The following is a 16199-nucleotide window of genomic DNA, read 5'->3' as shown; positions in this document are numbered from 1 at the left end:
TTGTTCATCATTCCAGTAATTAGACTCTGCTTCCCATTTCACCAGTCCATGTAGAACAATATTCAAACATTGCCGTACTTTGGCCATCACCATATTAACTTCCCCTCTTTAAATTTGATTGTCTTTCAAATTCTACATTTAATTCACACAGGTCTCAACTTGCTTTCTTTATATAATTAAGCATGCTTTTTTCTTTTTAACCTTACACATTTCTATTTCCCTTTTCTCTCGTAGGCCCTATGTAACCTTTTAAAATCATTTTAGAAGACTTCTATTAAGCTAATAACTTCAGTAATGTTGCTAGTCACCATTGCTACTTTTCCTTTTTTGTTCTTCTAAAATAGTATTGTAACTGACTAGCAGAGGACAGTTAAATATCACTCCAGATTCTGCTAACGGGATACTTTGAACACTTCAAATAGTGGTTACTTAAACATTAATATGAATATTTTTTCAACACACACATTTTTTAGCCTGTTAACTAAAAAGCCTAATATGTAAGTATATCCAAATACAGGGGTATTTGTCAGCACATAGAGAAAAAACATATCTAAATGTAACTGAATATTTTAATTACTATCATGTTATAAAAGATGTATTTTTTTAAAAGGAATAGTAATAAATCCCTTATGCTGCATACAATATGTAGTATTATATGATAGCATCTAACACCCATAAAAGTAATTATCATGTGGATATTTAAAAACATGCATTATGCGATGGGCGCAGTGACTCACACCTGTAACCCCAGCACTTTGGGAAGCTGAGACAGGCAGATCGCTTGAGGTCAGGAGTTCAAGAAGAACCTGGCAACATTTAGTAGAGAAGGTGAAACCGCATCTCTACTAAAAATACAAAAATTAGCTGGGCATGGTGGCGCATGCTTGTAATCCCAGATACTTGGGAGGCTGAGGTGGGAGAATCGCTTGAACCCAGGAGACAGAAGTTGCAGTGAGCCAAAATCACACCACTGTACTCCAGTCTAAGTGACAGAGCGAGAGATTCTGTCTCCAAAAAAAAAAAAGAAAAGAATAAAGGACATGCATTATTATGGACATGCAGGACATGCAATAGAAATAAAACATATAATGAAAATTGAACTGTAAATTTCTAATTCCCACATAACATAAATGGTCATCAGTGGTTTGAAGTGATTTATAAAGTTCGTGGAAAAATTATCTCAGTCATTAATTGTAATCATTATCAGCCTGCTGTTCACTCAGAGCCTAACAGATTTGAGTACACTTTAGAAATCTATGCATTTCAAAGTTGGACTTTATTTTATATATTGTTACCAAAACATGGAGTCATGTGATAACCATGAAATAACACAGTCTATGCTTTTTAATGATAACCAGTGCCATGGTGGAGCTGAGAAATTGAAATCTGTGGAAGAGTGGAGGATTCAGGGACGGTATTTTAGCATCGAAGTGTTCTGCTCTGTTCATCTTTGGAAGAAACATGCCGTCTCTGTGTCTTCACAGGCGAGGAACTATGCTCAGAACGTAAACAAGGCTGCACCTTGGACTGTCCCTTCGGTTTCCTAACTGATGCCCAAAACTGTGAGATCTGTGAGTGCCGCACAAGGCCCAAGAAGTGCAGACCCATAATCTGTGACAAGTATTGTCCACTTGGATTGCTGTACGTATTTCTTAATTCAGAAAAGCTATTATGAAGTGCAACTTGGTGAAATGTTTCTACACATTTTGTTTTATATGTTGTTTGTGAATTAATCTATGGTGTATTGAGCCCAGAATGTCTATACTTGTTTTGTTAGGTGATTCAGAAAGCAGGGAAAAGGTTGTATCTCCAAAGAAAAGAATAAGTTTTACTCTTATTTTTTATGGAGATGGTCCAGACACACCCTTTGTGCCTGTTATATGAGACTTTCCCATAGTAGAGTCCGTTAGACGCTGCTGGCAAGATTAGGAAATGGAATTGTGAGGTCCCAGTGTTGGAAGTGCTACAACTCTTCACACCTGTCCCAGGGTCTATTTGTGATCATTTATTTAACACATACTTTAAGATCAATTGAAGACCGACCCCCACTCACTTGAAATACAACGCATCCTTACCTGCCATGCCTAGGTGTCTCACCTTGGAACTAGTCAGCGTTTCATATTTTATTCTTTATCTAGTGTTAGATTTTATGAATTTTCTTGGAGATAAGGGCCATTACTTTTATTTTTTAATATACTTTATTGAGTCAAACCCCATGAGAATCTAGATTATTCCAGGGGGGGAGATAGACACTTCATATTTGTTTCTTTTGTGTCTGTGTAAGCACCTATATTTGCCTTTATATCAAGTTGATGCCTTTAGAAAAATCACCTTAATTTATATTTTTTCCTTTGCTGTCTTTCATTTCAATCTGTCTTTCCAATTTGATATGTTTATGTAGTGCTAGATTCTTTTTTTTTTTTTTTTTTTTTTCAGGCAGGGTATTGCTCTGCCACCCAGGCCATAGTGCAGTGGCACAAGCATGGCTCACTGCAGCCTCACCCTCCCAGGCTGTCAATCCTCCCACCTCAGCCTCAGCCTCAGCCTCAGCCTCCCAAGTAGCTGGGACTAGAGGCATGGGCCACCATGCCCAACTAATTTTTGTATTTTTTGGAGAGATGGGGTTTCACCATGTTTCCCAGGCTGATCTGGAACTCCTGGCTCAAGCAATCAGCCTACCTCAGCCTTCCAAAGTGCTGGGATTACAGGCATGAGCCACTGTGCCTGGCCTAGTGCTAGTAATTATAAGGGACTTAGACCCATCATCTCTTTCCCATCTTCTGTCAGTCATCTTTTTCATTCTTTGTTTAAAAATTCTAGTTTTGGGAGAGGTCTTCTTTATAATTTTCATTGGATAATTAAATTGGCAACATTGTTCCTTAAAATTCCCCAAATAAAATAATGAATCATCATCATTCTTAATCCTAAAATAAGAATATGATGCCAATAAGAGTATTAGGTCTTAGCCCAACTGCTAATATCAAATGAGGTAGTTGTATCACAGTAGTAGCTTCAACCACTTGCTACAGTATCATGACAGTTCAGAATCAAGGCTGTGTTCAAATCCAACCGTCATGTTGGAGAAAAATCTCTTAGAAGATTGTAGATTTCACTTTGTATTGCTGTGGGCACATTCAGGGAGGACCGAGTTGGACACCTTGGACAACTGAATATTATACTGGCTAGAACACATGTTTTAAGGACACACACCAAAAGAGAATTTTTGGCCAGACACCACGTGGGAGTGTCAGGATAAAGGCAACAGTTGGTGCTCCTTTTATGTACCTGCTGACTGAAGAATTACTTTATGCATGCAGCAGATACTTCCAGAAGGGAGAGAGGGACGAATGGATCAGTAGGTGGGTAGGTGGGTGGATGGATGGAGAAACAAATGAATAAACAGATAAACCAACAAAATCTCCTTCACTTTCCTATCATGGAGTTGCACATTCATCTTTTTATTGTGGTGTACCACTCTTCCTAATTAAATCAACAGTCATGTCATTGAGATTCTGAGAGCCACATCCTAGAAGCACGTAAGTGCTTGGGCAACTCTCAGCCTTGGTCGTGAGTAAGTGGTGGTAATGGCCACAGGGAGCTAATTACCCATCACTCCAGGAGTCTTTGAGAGCAAAAGTCAAGTCATTCTGTTTAATAGCAATACCACTTTATTGACCCTTGGTCTGAGTGTTTGGGCATCATTTGAGACTTTTTGATTTTCTGACCTCTGACAAAATTTTAATTACCCAGGAAGAATAAGCACGGCTGTGACATCTGTCGCTGTAAGAAATGTCCAGAGCTCTCATGCAGTAAGATCTGCCCCTTGGGTTTCCAGCAGGACAGTCACGGCTGTCTTACCTGCAAGTGCAGAGGTAAGTGTGTACACATGGCCCTTCCCCCTCAAAGCAGCCAGGGGCACTGAAACAAAGGACAGAAGGACACCCTGTAATGAAATGGTTTCGATGATTGTTGCCTATTCTGACACAAATGTCAGTCTCTGTGGGACCATCCCACAGGACTCCCTTTTCCTTTCATTTTTATGAAGTAAAAGCTCAGAATAGAATGTAAAGTAAGCATATGATGAACAAGCACATTGACTAAATTAATCACTTCCTAGCTCTTTTTACTTGTTTCAGAAACTTTAGCCTAAAGCACAATTATCTCAACCTCTATAGAGCCTCTCTCTGTTCAGGAGTAAGATTCATAAAATTGCAACAGTAAATAGCCCCATTTCAAAGTTCTAGAGGGTGGGTATAGTTCAAAAGTTAGCTCCTGTATTTCCAGTTAACAGTTTTCCATGAGAATTTAGCCTTTGGCTGAATAAGCACATGCCAGCCCACAGCTGTGAATAAGCACAGAGCCTGGATATCCCTGCTGCCTGAGGCTTCTCCAGGGATCTTCCTGAAGCCACTGAGCATGCGCCCTGACTGCCGTTTCTGCCCTTACCCCAGCTTCAGCCCTGCTGCCTATCCCTGTATGTTGTACTTGTCAGCATGATCCACAGATTAAACTATAAAAGATTCCTAAACTTTGTTTTATGATTTTTCAAAACTGGACAGTTACCACCTTAATGGTGTTTCTAAGGGGTTGGAGTAAACAAAAATCTAGTCACTGCTTTAATTGTTCTACTGAACAAAACTCTGTTATTTGCAAGGGGCCCAGGATGTCCCCACTGGATAAAGCTTCTAGAGCGATTATTCTGAATACATTCAACATATTTGTAACATTTGTTATAAAATCAGTGCTTGTTTATTGTATAAAATATGAGAAAGTAGAGTGGAAGGAATAAAAAATCAGCTATCATCCCACCAATTGGAGAGAAACTATTTGCAGGCTTTTTTCTCTCTTTGCTTTTTTCAAAATCGAGAGCATATTGACTTAAATTATTTTCATGAACATGTCCCATGTCACAAACTGTCCTGTGTAGAGATAATTGTTGGTGGCTGGGGTCAGTCCATGTACAGACTCTGCAGGCTGTTTCTCCTGTGCAGTAGCCACTTCTTTACCAGGCTGCCTTTTGTCTGTCCAGAGGTCTCTGCTTCAGCCAGGCCACCCATCCTGTCGGGCACTTGTCTCACCGTGGATGGTCATCATCATAAAAATGAGGAGAGCTGGCACGATGGGTGCCGGGAATGCTACTGTCTCAATGGACGGGAAATGTGTGCCCTGATCACCTGCCCGGTGCCTGCCTGTGGCAACCCCACCATTCACCCTGGACAGTGCTGCCCATCATGTGCAGGTAAAAGCTGGCTGCCATCTATGTGCTCTATAAGCAAATGATTTCTGCCTTGCAGGGATTTGTAACTCTGGGGAGGTTGGAGGGGACGACCTCTGGAACACTTTTCAGCGCTGTGTGGTTTTTGTCAACAACCACCACAGAATCATCCGGGCACTATCAGTGAAGAACCAAAGACCAGAGAAAATTCTATCGTTCTAGAAATGGGTCTCCTCCTTTTTGAATGATTGACCCAGTTATATAAGGTCTTTGGACTACATTTTTGTAAAGGTTTGTGGGCTGATGTACTTATATTCCAGCTCTCCATTTTATTGATAGCATATTAAGTCCGAATGTCCTCATTAATATGAGGGATTGGTACTAGTTTTATCCCATAAAACCTTATCACATATAAAGTAATGTTTGAGAGGGAGAAACTTTTTGAAGTCTGTGGCTATTGCTCTTTTTTAAATTAATAGACATGTGGCACTCTTGCCAAATGGAGAGATTTAGAGTGACCACACGTCCAAAACATTTAAAATCATGATCATGGTAATCAAGTAACTAGAAAACCAGAAGAGATTTGTAATTCAAGGGGATCTGAATTATGATTGTCAATAACAGTAATTATAACCATAAACTTTATCTAGTACCTTTTATCCAAAGAGCTCAACACAGTCTTGTATCTATTATTTCCCTCTCTGTGCAGGCCACTTTGAGTTAGCGAAAAACACAATGAGGCAGTTTCTCATTTGGAAAACAGACACAGAAAGATTGACTCTCTTACCCGGAGTAAAATAGTATATCCGCCAAAAGGCCTGGGAGAAATGAAGTCTCTCAGATCTTGTATCAGATTTCTTTCAGAGTTAAGTCTACTGTCAGATTTTGGAGGATGATTGTTTTTCCTCTGGTCAGTCCGGGTCCTGTATCTCCTTGTGCATGTGTCCACCCGTGCAAAAGGTGTAGCCGGGAGCCTGAGGCCTGGTCCTTTTGCAGCAAGACTAGCCTGGGAGGGAAGCTGACCTTGTTCGCCATGGTTGGGGAGTGGGGGAGAGGGACACCTGAAGTCCCTTTCAGCTCTGAGATTCTGCACAGCTCAATAGCTACAGTATCAGAGTGACAGGCAGCCCCCATACCTTGTAGAAAACCAGATTACAATGCAGAAGAGATGACTTTTTATTTTGTTTTGTTTCCTGTAGTTCAGTTAGAGGTGCTCCGTATCAGAACTCTTTCCTTTTTTCCGCTATCTTGCCAGTTAAATGTGAAAAACTGCTAGAGTCCCCTGCATAAGAAGGTAGATGAGGACTTTAATATGATAGAACTCTGTGTTGACTCTTTGGGGAGGGAAAAATCATGTGTTTGCATGAAGACCCCTGCTTTAATTATAGGTGTGAATGCATAGAGGAGAGATTTGTACCTGGGTCTTTGCTAAACATGTCCTCAATGAAGAATTCTAACAGCTAGATTGGTAGAAATGCAAAGACGTTAAGAATAGATAATTGACCTGAGAACTGAAAATCAGTAGAACCAGAAAGATCTTTCTCTATTACAGAGTCATGGAAAGTTCTTATGTAAGCACACATGAAGTTGTTGTTGATACCTTATTGTGGGTGTGTCAACATCCCACATACGTGTATGAAAACACATTTATGTATATGGATGTGTAGAGGTAAATTTTTTCCACAAATCTTTAGCATGTTGCCACATAAGCCTCCTTCTGATTAGAGACTCCAGAGCTGTTGCATTCACGGACTCCTACTTTAAAGAATATTTTTCTGCCCTCTTCATTCCAAGATCAGCTGTTTTTCTTCTTGGGATAAATGAGTATCTCCTGAACTCTTCTAATGAATATTTACGAAATGGTAGTGTCTCTCAGATTTTCTGCCTTCCATACACTCTACATTTGAGTTTTTCTTTTGTCTCCATGTCTCTGGCCCCTCTTGTGTTTTGCCTTGAGGCACATCTTATGGCAAAAAGGTGAGCAAGAAAGCATACCTGCAAACACGCACATCAGATTTCTTCTGACAACTTCCGTACATGTCAGCATTTAACAAGGCAGTAATTGTCAGTCCTCTCTAAGCCCTTTTTGAAAGCAATAAGGGAGGCTTTTACTATATTCATTTGTTGATACTCTTTGTGACTTTTGTTTCCGTGTAAACCACAAATGCACATTTACCATCTTGTTCAGCACAGTTTTCATTGTAATTATCTTCCTCTCTGTTGTTCTTATACTGGAAAGTTGGTTACAGTTGCTTGTGAATGTAAGCATTGATTGATGAGTATCAGTTTTCTGTGATACTGTCCCTGGGTCTAAGTTCCAGCCTTTTTAGTAATTCCCTTGAGGTAAAGCTGTATTAGAAGTTGTTACCCTCTTAACTGGAAATCAGCCCACATCACTTAATTTCATTAGTATTGTTGACTGTCATGCTAACCACCACTTTGAAAGTCGTAGCCCCAATTCACTCTTAGGGAGATTTCAGCTCTGAGCATCTTTGCATATATGGGCCCATTCTGAGGCATGACTTCCACTGAGCTCCAAGCATGAGCTAGCCGTGATGTCTCCAGACGGTTTCTCAGCGGGATTCGACACTGTCAACACCTTCCTGAAGTGCTTGTTGTATTTGGATTACATGACTATGGTTAATGTCTTCATACTTCTCATTTCCCCAGCAAAACTTGAGGGCAACTCCCAGCCCCTCTTCAGACATTTTCAACATTAAATTCCCTCTCTATCAGTGTCATCTCTCCAAGAGACCAAAACTACCTCTCTGGGCAAAGAAATGATAGTTATCACCAGCTCCCAGCATTTACCTCTCTTGATGATGATATTGCCAAGCACATGTTTAGTCTCAGGTGAGGGTTTTCAGACTGTTGATTCTACAGGAGCATTCCTGCTCGGTTTGCTGGCAGCTGGCTTAGATTGGGGTGTGGCCTGCTCGACAGCAGGACATATTTCCAAGCATAAAAGTACTCAGGATCCCAGAAATAATAAAGCAGATAGGGCATCGATCATTTGGAAATTTTATTTAATCTGGAGACATATCCATGATCCAAACAACCATAGACTTGGGTTGCAGTTTCCCTCGTCTCTCCCTGAGCTCTCAGTTTCCTCATGCATAAAATAAGGTGACTGTAAGGAATAAATGAAATAACTCATGTAAAGTGCTTAGCATGGAAATAACTGAACCATAGCAAGTATTCCGTAAATGAGAGATCTGAATTCAAGACAGTTCCTCTACATTCACAGAAATGCCAGAAGAGGCTCTTGTTCTCATCTCTGGAGTGGGAGTCCCCTCCCTGTAATTTAATGATCTTATTGAATTCTCCTATTACTGTTGATGGACTGAAACCACTTGAACCTCACGTCCTAATATTGGCTCTTTTGCCATTGTCTTCTGTTTCCATGCATGGAATATTTTCTTCACTATTCTGTTGATAAGAATAGAGCAAGATGCTCTTCAGAGTTCATCTTTTCTATCCCTTAAAGCAAACAGCACCAGGCTTTCAAGAGTTGGAAAGATTGCAGATGAATAATGTGTTCTGATTTTGTGTCATTCCCCAGATGACTTTGTGGTGCAAAAGCCAGAGCTCAGTACTCCCTCCATTTGCCACGCCCCTGGAGGAGAATACTTTGTGGAAGGAGAAACGTGGAACATTGACTCCTGTACTCAGTGCACCTGCCACAGCGGACGGGTGCTGTGTGAGACAGAGGTGTGCCCACCGCTGCTCTGCCAGAACCCCTCACGCACCCAGGATTCCTGCTGCCCACAGTGTACAGGTAAGTGACACCTTGCCTTGTGGGTGCTTGGTGGGGAAGGATGCAGCTCTGGGTGTTGTCATTCTCTGGGACCCACAGGGCAGGATCAGCCCCATATCGGAGTGTGCCAAACCCAGTATCCCATCAGGAACAGCTGGCAGCCTGCTTCTTGCATGTATTCTCTTTATCAACCACCTATTTATGCAGTCAGCATGCCTCACACCTGAGATGACTGTGAAACAAAAAAGGAGACTGTTTCTCTCACCATTTTTTTTCCTTAACCCTACATCTCAAACTCGAGGAGTATACCTAAGTAGAGAAAGTCCCACTGCACCAAATTAACCAAACGATTCTGTTAATGTGAAAAGTCATCTTTATGTAACAAATAGGAAGAACAGTTATTGATAAATAATGTAAATAAAATTCTTTGTAAATAAAATTCTTTGAAATCTAAGGGTGGTGAAGAGACTTTGAAATATGCATAATGCCACCCCCTCAAAGTTGGGATGATTAGTAAGTTAATGCCAAAAAGCATTAAGTGACTAGCACTGCATATGTATAAGGAGTGCTATTATTTTCTACTTTTTATTTCTCAGATAATCTGACCTTAGCAGGTAAATGTATGGCCATGAAACTTGTTAGAAGGAAATCTGTCAAGATGTTAATCATAAGTTACTGGTTTTATATAACTTTAGTAGTACTTTTAATTAACACTAGATGCGACTTTTTCAAAAGATATTTAAATATAAAATTACCAAATTGACAGAACAACTAGTTTTGTTTTGTTGTTATTGCTTCTTATTCCCATATTTCAACTTAAATCAATAACCATTTACTTTCTAAACATATATTCTTAGAGCATTTCTGCTCAGCAAAACATAAACCCTTGTATTTTATTACTTTTTTTTTTACATTGTATTATCTAGTCAGCTGGCCAGAATCTGTTGTTCCGTCATTATGTGCAGCATCATCAGTGTCTAAATTTTTTATAGGCTTATGTTGATGGCATTTTTGGAATTGATCAGATGAACTTATAGGGATAGCCACATTACTGGCTGTTGTCATCATGCACGGCAGCCCAAGTATTACCATTTTAGTACAGAACTGTTAATCTGAGAAGCTTAATTAGCACTACATCTTTTCTAGTATAAGAAATAGTTCATATGTGTTACATTTTTAGGATATGCATGACCTATGATTTCCCAATTTGTTGTCCTCACAATTCACTCAGATTCAAACCCTACTGATGTTTTTTGTTAATATATAGCAGTGACTTTACTTACATCACCTTGGTAGAAACTACTTAGAGTGATCTTTTCCTTGGTGATAATGAATTTATATACTTTTAGCTATTCAGTTTACAAATATTTGTAGAATGCCTGAATTGAGCTATGGGGATTCCAACGTTAATGAAAACAGACATGATTCCTGTCCTGGAGCAATAGCCAAAAAAAGAGCCAAACAATCCAATATTCCACATTAAGTCAATGATGATAAAGTAAGAGGCGTGCCTTGAAAGGGAAGATTCAAGAACATAGGCAATCCGGGAAACTAAAGCAGCAAATACCCCTGGTGCTATTTGTGTTAGGATCTGAGTGATGAACTTAGGGATTGACTAAGGGAGTGGCACTGGGGGAGGAAATGCCTCCAGGACCACTAGCTCAAATTCATTGATGGGACACTTTACTGAACTCAGAGGTTCAGCCCATAAAGAGAAGGAGAGCTATGTGGAGATGAGAACCTCTGAGTATGCTAACGTGGGTGGCATGTGCAGAGGCCCGTGGGTTCTAGCCAAGCAAGGCAGTGGTATTCCTGCATTCCTTTCCATCTTTCCAAAGAACAGGCAACCCCTCACGTGCCTGGCTTTGACTTCTCATTCATTAACTTAGGCCTAGATTTTTTTCTTTACCTATAACTAATGGATGTTTCTGGGCCTTCTCATTCATAGTTGTATTGAGATATAAAAAAATAAAAAGCCTTAAAACTCAAATTATCAATTTCTTCCCATCACAGTAATTCTCAACAGTGGCATTGATAAGTGGCATATTACACATGTAGAAAAATACCATCTCTAATCTTAGGACACTTGCATTCTAAAATGGCCCAAAAGTCGTAGCTCCACAATGGGATAACAGCTTCCAAAGGGTCATATCCCTCATGATCCTTCCATCTGTAGGATGCCTTGTCATTTTCTCTCTTCAGCTTTCCCTCTTCTCTGGCCTGGTTTAAAGCAAGGTATGGTGAGGAAATGAGGAAAGATTGCACATCACTACAAGTGAAGCTACTTCACCAGCATACAAAAGGGAGAGGATAAAATAGCACTTGTTTCTTTCCATAAGTTTAAAATTTTTTTCCTTTATTTTTAGAGTTGGAAAAAAGCATGGCAGAGAAAAGAGAGGGAGGTAGAAAATAAAAAGAATAAAAGAACACCAGTGAAAACACTGGTAAAGATCAAATAAAGGAGTAAACATTTGGAAACAGAAGTGTAAAGAAAAGGGTCTAGGGCAGGAAAAATGAGAATAGAGGCCCAAAGAAGGGAGATGCTATGGGTAAGATTCCAAATGACATTGTCGCTCAGGCTTGAGCCAGGAGCCTCCTGCCTGGTGGAAGGAAACCTGCAGACTCTACCTCGGCTCCAGCCCTCATGCCGTCACCGCCAGGGTATCCTAATGTCCTCTGGGTTCTTTCCAGGCCTCAGTGAGAGCCCTGCAGATTCCAGGCTATTTGTTTCACTGTCATTCCATAGCTTCATCACTGCTGTCCCTTCTTGTTCTTTTCAGTTTTTAGACACAAGGTTGGGCAATGCTTGCATGAGCTAAGTTAACATAAGTCACAAAAACCTCGCGGAGATTTGCAGGGCCTAGTGCGAACAAGAGAGTGTTGTCCTTATTTCTAGCCAAAGCAAAAGTTAGCAATGGTCAGTCTCTTAAAGAAGAAATTATCCCTAGACATAGATAACCACAAAAAGGTCATTGAGAAAGTCATCCCATCTTGCCATCTCTAACCTATGTGGATGGGATCTGTGGAATCATATCTGAAATAGGACTTAGAGTACATATGGAGCCGTGGAGCCAATGGCTGTTCTTCAACTTATGCCTGCTGTCTTTGGGACTAGTCATAGGAGATACAGTTACCCAGTTTAAAGGAGAGGGTATGGGCCGATCCCATTATGTTGGCTTCCCTGTCCCTCAGAGAAGGTCCACAATGAAGTAACTGCCTTGGTCCTCAAAAAGGCCCTTCTTGTCACATCCTACTTACTGGCTGTAGGGTATATTCATGAGGTGGATAGAAGGAAAAAGTGGCATGTAGAGCTTCTGGATCATACGGTAACTACATGTCTCAGTTGTTTGTGGTTCTTGGCTAAAAATAACAGAGCTCATGAAGTTGGTTCTGGGAAGAACATACGACAACTCTTTCGACTGTGTATGCATTAAGAAAATGTGGCCCTCTTAGAGGTTTGCTAGGTAGGACTGTCGTGGCTGTCTGGACTCCTGAGTGGTGAAGTTGATTAGAAGTGCTCTTTTATCAGTGGGATTATGACATTTCTAAACTAGAAACCGCACCCACTTACATTTTCCTTTCTGATATCTCAATCATATTGCTGCTTGAAGTTACAATTTTCATTGATTTTAATGGAAACCAATGCCCAAAGTGATATCTGGATTTTCTGGTGACATTTTCTGTTGCAAGTTGTAACTAGATCTGGGGACTTTCAGGTCTCAGTCTTTAAATAGCAAAGACACAGATGATTTGCACATGATTTCTCTGTGGTTGCATCCTTATGAGTGATTTAGATTTCTTATCTTTCAGCCATTAATGTGAATTCCTGAACACTGGAATGTTGCATATAGGTGGTTTTTGGTAGTCTGGTACAGTAAGAATTTGTCTGAATATTGATTGGTCAAAATTGCATGTGGCTGCAAGTAAGAGAAAATTCAGCTACAATTTTTAAGTAAATAGAGGTTTATTTTACATATATGACAAGACATTTGGAGGCAGATGTTAATCAGCATTGATTCAGTGGCTCAGTGGGGTCAAGGCCTTTCTCTTCTGATAGGGATGTCACAGCCGTGATCAACGCACTCCTATCAAGGCAGGAAGAATGTGGAAGGATGATGGCAGAACATATCTACCCTTCTTTGAAGAAAGTGAAAGCTTTCCCAGAAATCCCCTTGTTAGCCATTAGGTCCCACTAGCTACAGCTGGATGATGGGGCCACCCTAGTTTCAAGGGAGCCTAGGAAAGCAGGGAACAGGATTGTCCCTTACATGCATTGTAATCCAAGTCCTGGGACTACTCCAAAGAAAACTAGGATTTCATTAAGCTAAGGAAGAAAGAGTGGATGTTATGTAAGCAACTAACAGAATAACTGTGACACCTCTTTTTTGATCTTTGTTATTTTGTTTAAAAATTTAAGACCCTTCCTGAATCAGACTTTCTGATTTGTTACTGCGTCATTTATTTAAGGAGGCACCCAAAGCCATCATGACTGGGTGTGCTTTGAAACACACTATGTTGCATAGTTGCTGGCCATCAGCATCTTCTTTGCTGAGCTATATGTTCATTTTTCCAGATCAACCTTTTCGGCCAGCCTTGTCCCGCAATAACAGCGTACCTAATTACTGCAAAAATGATGAAGGGGATATATTCCTGGCAGCTGAGTCCTGGAAGCCTGACGTTTGTACCAGCTGCATCTGCATCGATAGCGTAATTAGCTGTTTCTCTGAGTCCTGCCCTTCCGTATCCTGCGAAAGACCTGTCTTGAGAAAAGGGCAGTGTTGTCCCTACTGCATAGGTAAGACCAAGAAAAAAAAATCCTTCATCTCTGCCAGTTGTCACTAAATCTGTACTGACAGCCAATTGCTTAGATCAATTAATATTTTTGAAACTGGTTTTTTTCCTGCTTGACATGTCACACAGATCCAGTGTAGCAACATTGAGCAGAAGAAAGGTATGGAAGATGTACTCCCAAGAGGAGGTGCCTTAAGAATGAATAAATGAGGCCAGGCGTGGTGGCTCACGCCTGTAATCCCAACACTTTGGGAGGCCAAGGCGGGCGGATCACTTGAGTTCAAGAGTTCAAGACCAGCCTGGCACAACATGGTGAAACCCCATCTCTACCAAAAATACAGAAATTAGCTGGGTGTGGTGGCACACACCTGTAATCTCAGCTACTCCAGAGGCTGAGGCAGGAGAATCACTTGAACACGGGAGGCGGAGGTTACAGTGAGCCAAGATTGCGCCACTGCACTCCAGCCTGGGTGACAGAGCAAGACTCCATCTCAAAAAAAAAAAAAAAAAGAAGAAGAAATGTTCTCTGAGAATGTCATAATGTTATAGCACTGTCGTGTTCTATCGGGCTCCCTTGCCAGTTCAGGGTTTTCAATTTCAGAACTCTCTTTCTCCAGCCTGTTTTTTATAGTGGGTTTTTTTTTTCTTTTTTTAGACAGATCAAGCAATTCTCCTGCCTCAGCCTCCCTAGTAGCTGGGATTACAGGTGCCTGCCACTTCGCCTAGCTAATTTTTGTATTTTAGTAGAGACGGGAACAATGGTGTTTTTTTCCAGACAGAAATACCATGTCTCATATTAGAGTCCACTTAGTGTATAAAGCTTGCTGCTGCCTTGAGATCAACTAAATATGAAATATTAATTTAATCTCCCAGTTGTTCCTGTCTTCTGGCACTTAATGGATTCTGTTTCAGCCACGTGGTTGTCCCTGTCAGTGGCCTACGCACACAGAGTGAGGCCTGAGTAACTCTAGAGCCCTCTCCTTCTTGTGACCCGTGGTGGTGATGCATCTTTGTGAGCAGAGGATCTATGTATATTAGCGCCTAACATCTGGACCAAAACTAGTCCTATGGACATAAGCCAGATGCTGTTCTGAGGTCCAAAAGGTGAGACAGCTGGCAGTTCTATCAAGGACAGCCCCTGTTCCCTGGGCTTTCGCCCTCTTTTAATGCTTTTGTATCCAGTAAAGCTCAAAGCCAAATGAAAGACAATGACATGTCTCAGATAGTGAACCTATAATCAGAGTAGCAAATGAAAAATGTTACAGTCTGTACTAATCGCACATATTGTACATTTATTGTTGGGGATTTTGCACGTTTTCTAAACACAAGTCATTGCATATAGCTGGAGTGCTACACGGGGAATAAAGGAGATCTGGCTACAGAGTTTTGTGGCATTTCTGATGGATAAGCTGAGGAATGGTGGCCATAACTCAAGCTCATGAGGACATCTCCCTGTCCTTGTCTTGTGACCTCTGGCCACTAGACAGAGCCATTCTGAGTCTTTTACTCTGCATGTTGGTCTATGAGATGGAAATGCCTGTTCTTAGGAATTTTACACAGATTTTCTTACTGTAATGGTCAAAGAGTAATGAAAGTTCTGTTTTAAAAGCTAGATTCTCTCTTTTAATAGGGTTACCATCCATATAATTTATTCTTCAAACCATGATGCTTTTGAGAGTGAAAAGGGCGCTGTTAATAATTCTGATGGGACAATAGTCATAGATAGGAGTGTCCCAAGCAAATTGGATATGTGGTAGCCCTGCATTTTAGCACCGGCTTCTCTGTACTACCCATAAGCTTTCTAGCTCCTAAGTGGAGCCAAAAATTTATCAAGGCATGTATCCAATTTAGTGCTACTTACTTTTCAAAGAGCTGACCAAAATTCACGCAACAGAATGGCACTGCGTTTGGTGAGATCTAAAGGAAAGCTATAACTAGGCTACTATTTCAGGCTGGGTAAGGGGCAAGTATAGCCAATATCCCCATAGTTATATATCAAAACTTTTTTTTGTAACTTTTTAAGTTCAGAGGTACAACAAGTGCAGTAAAACTTCAGTACTAAAGGAAATGGTTCACAAGTCAACCAGGGATACTTGTGTCATACTTGGGAAACCAGGGCCCAGGAGGTCTGAGAATTCCATGTTACCTTCAGAGGAAAAACGTAACAGCAGATCTCTCATGTGTTGAAAATTCTCAGATTGTTATGTATAAATTTATTGTTGTGTTTTGCTACTTAATTGTTAAATTTGTAATTAGTAAATTATTCAACTAGTAAATTTGTTTTCATATGATAGTAGATAATCATCTCTCACAAAACCAATTTAACAAATTCAAAATTATGAAGAGAAACCTGCAAATCATAGTACTCTATAGTCTTCCTTTTTATTTTTTATTTTTTGCCTTCATACTTTCTATTCCAATTCCTGCATCTAGATT

At 40.5% G+C, this 16199-nt stretch overlaps 1 protein-coding gene across 6 annotated transcripts in view; it reads left to right on the top strand.

The window, feature by feature from the left end:
* CRIM1 (cysteine rich transmembrane BMP regulator 1) overlaps window positions 1-16199 on the top strand; it is a 196626-nt gene that overhangs the window by 154025 nt on the left and 26402 nt on the right. For all 6 annotated transcript variants that reach the window (XM_055240685.2, XM_055240690.2, XM_055240689.1 and 3 more), the window contains 5 exons: window positions 1485-1641; window positions 3751-3872; window positions 5030-5239; window positions 8778-8993; window positions 13546-13767. In XM_055240685.2, coding sequence (XP_055096660.1) covers window positions 1485-1641; window positions 3751-3872; window positions 5030-5239; window positions 8778-8993; window positions 13546-13767 — 927 coding nt within the window. The remainder of the gene's footprint in view (window positions 1-1484; window positions 1642-3750; window positions 3873-5029; window positions 5240-8777; window positions 8994-13545; window positions 13768-16199) is intronic.

This window comes from Symphalangus syndactylus, chromosome 14, assembly GCF_028878055.3.
Source record: "Symphalangus syndactylus isolate Jambi chromosome 14, NHGRI_mSymSyn1-v2.1_pri, whole genome shotgun sequence".
Classification (NCBI taxonomy): domain Eukaryota; kingdom Metazoa; phylum Chordata; class Mammalia; order Primates; family Hylobatidae; genus Symphalangus; species Symphalangus syndactylus.
Note: the sequence above shows the minus strand (reverse complement) of the source record. Positions and strands in the feature narration are given on the sequence as shown.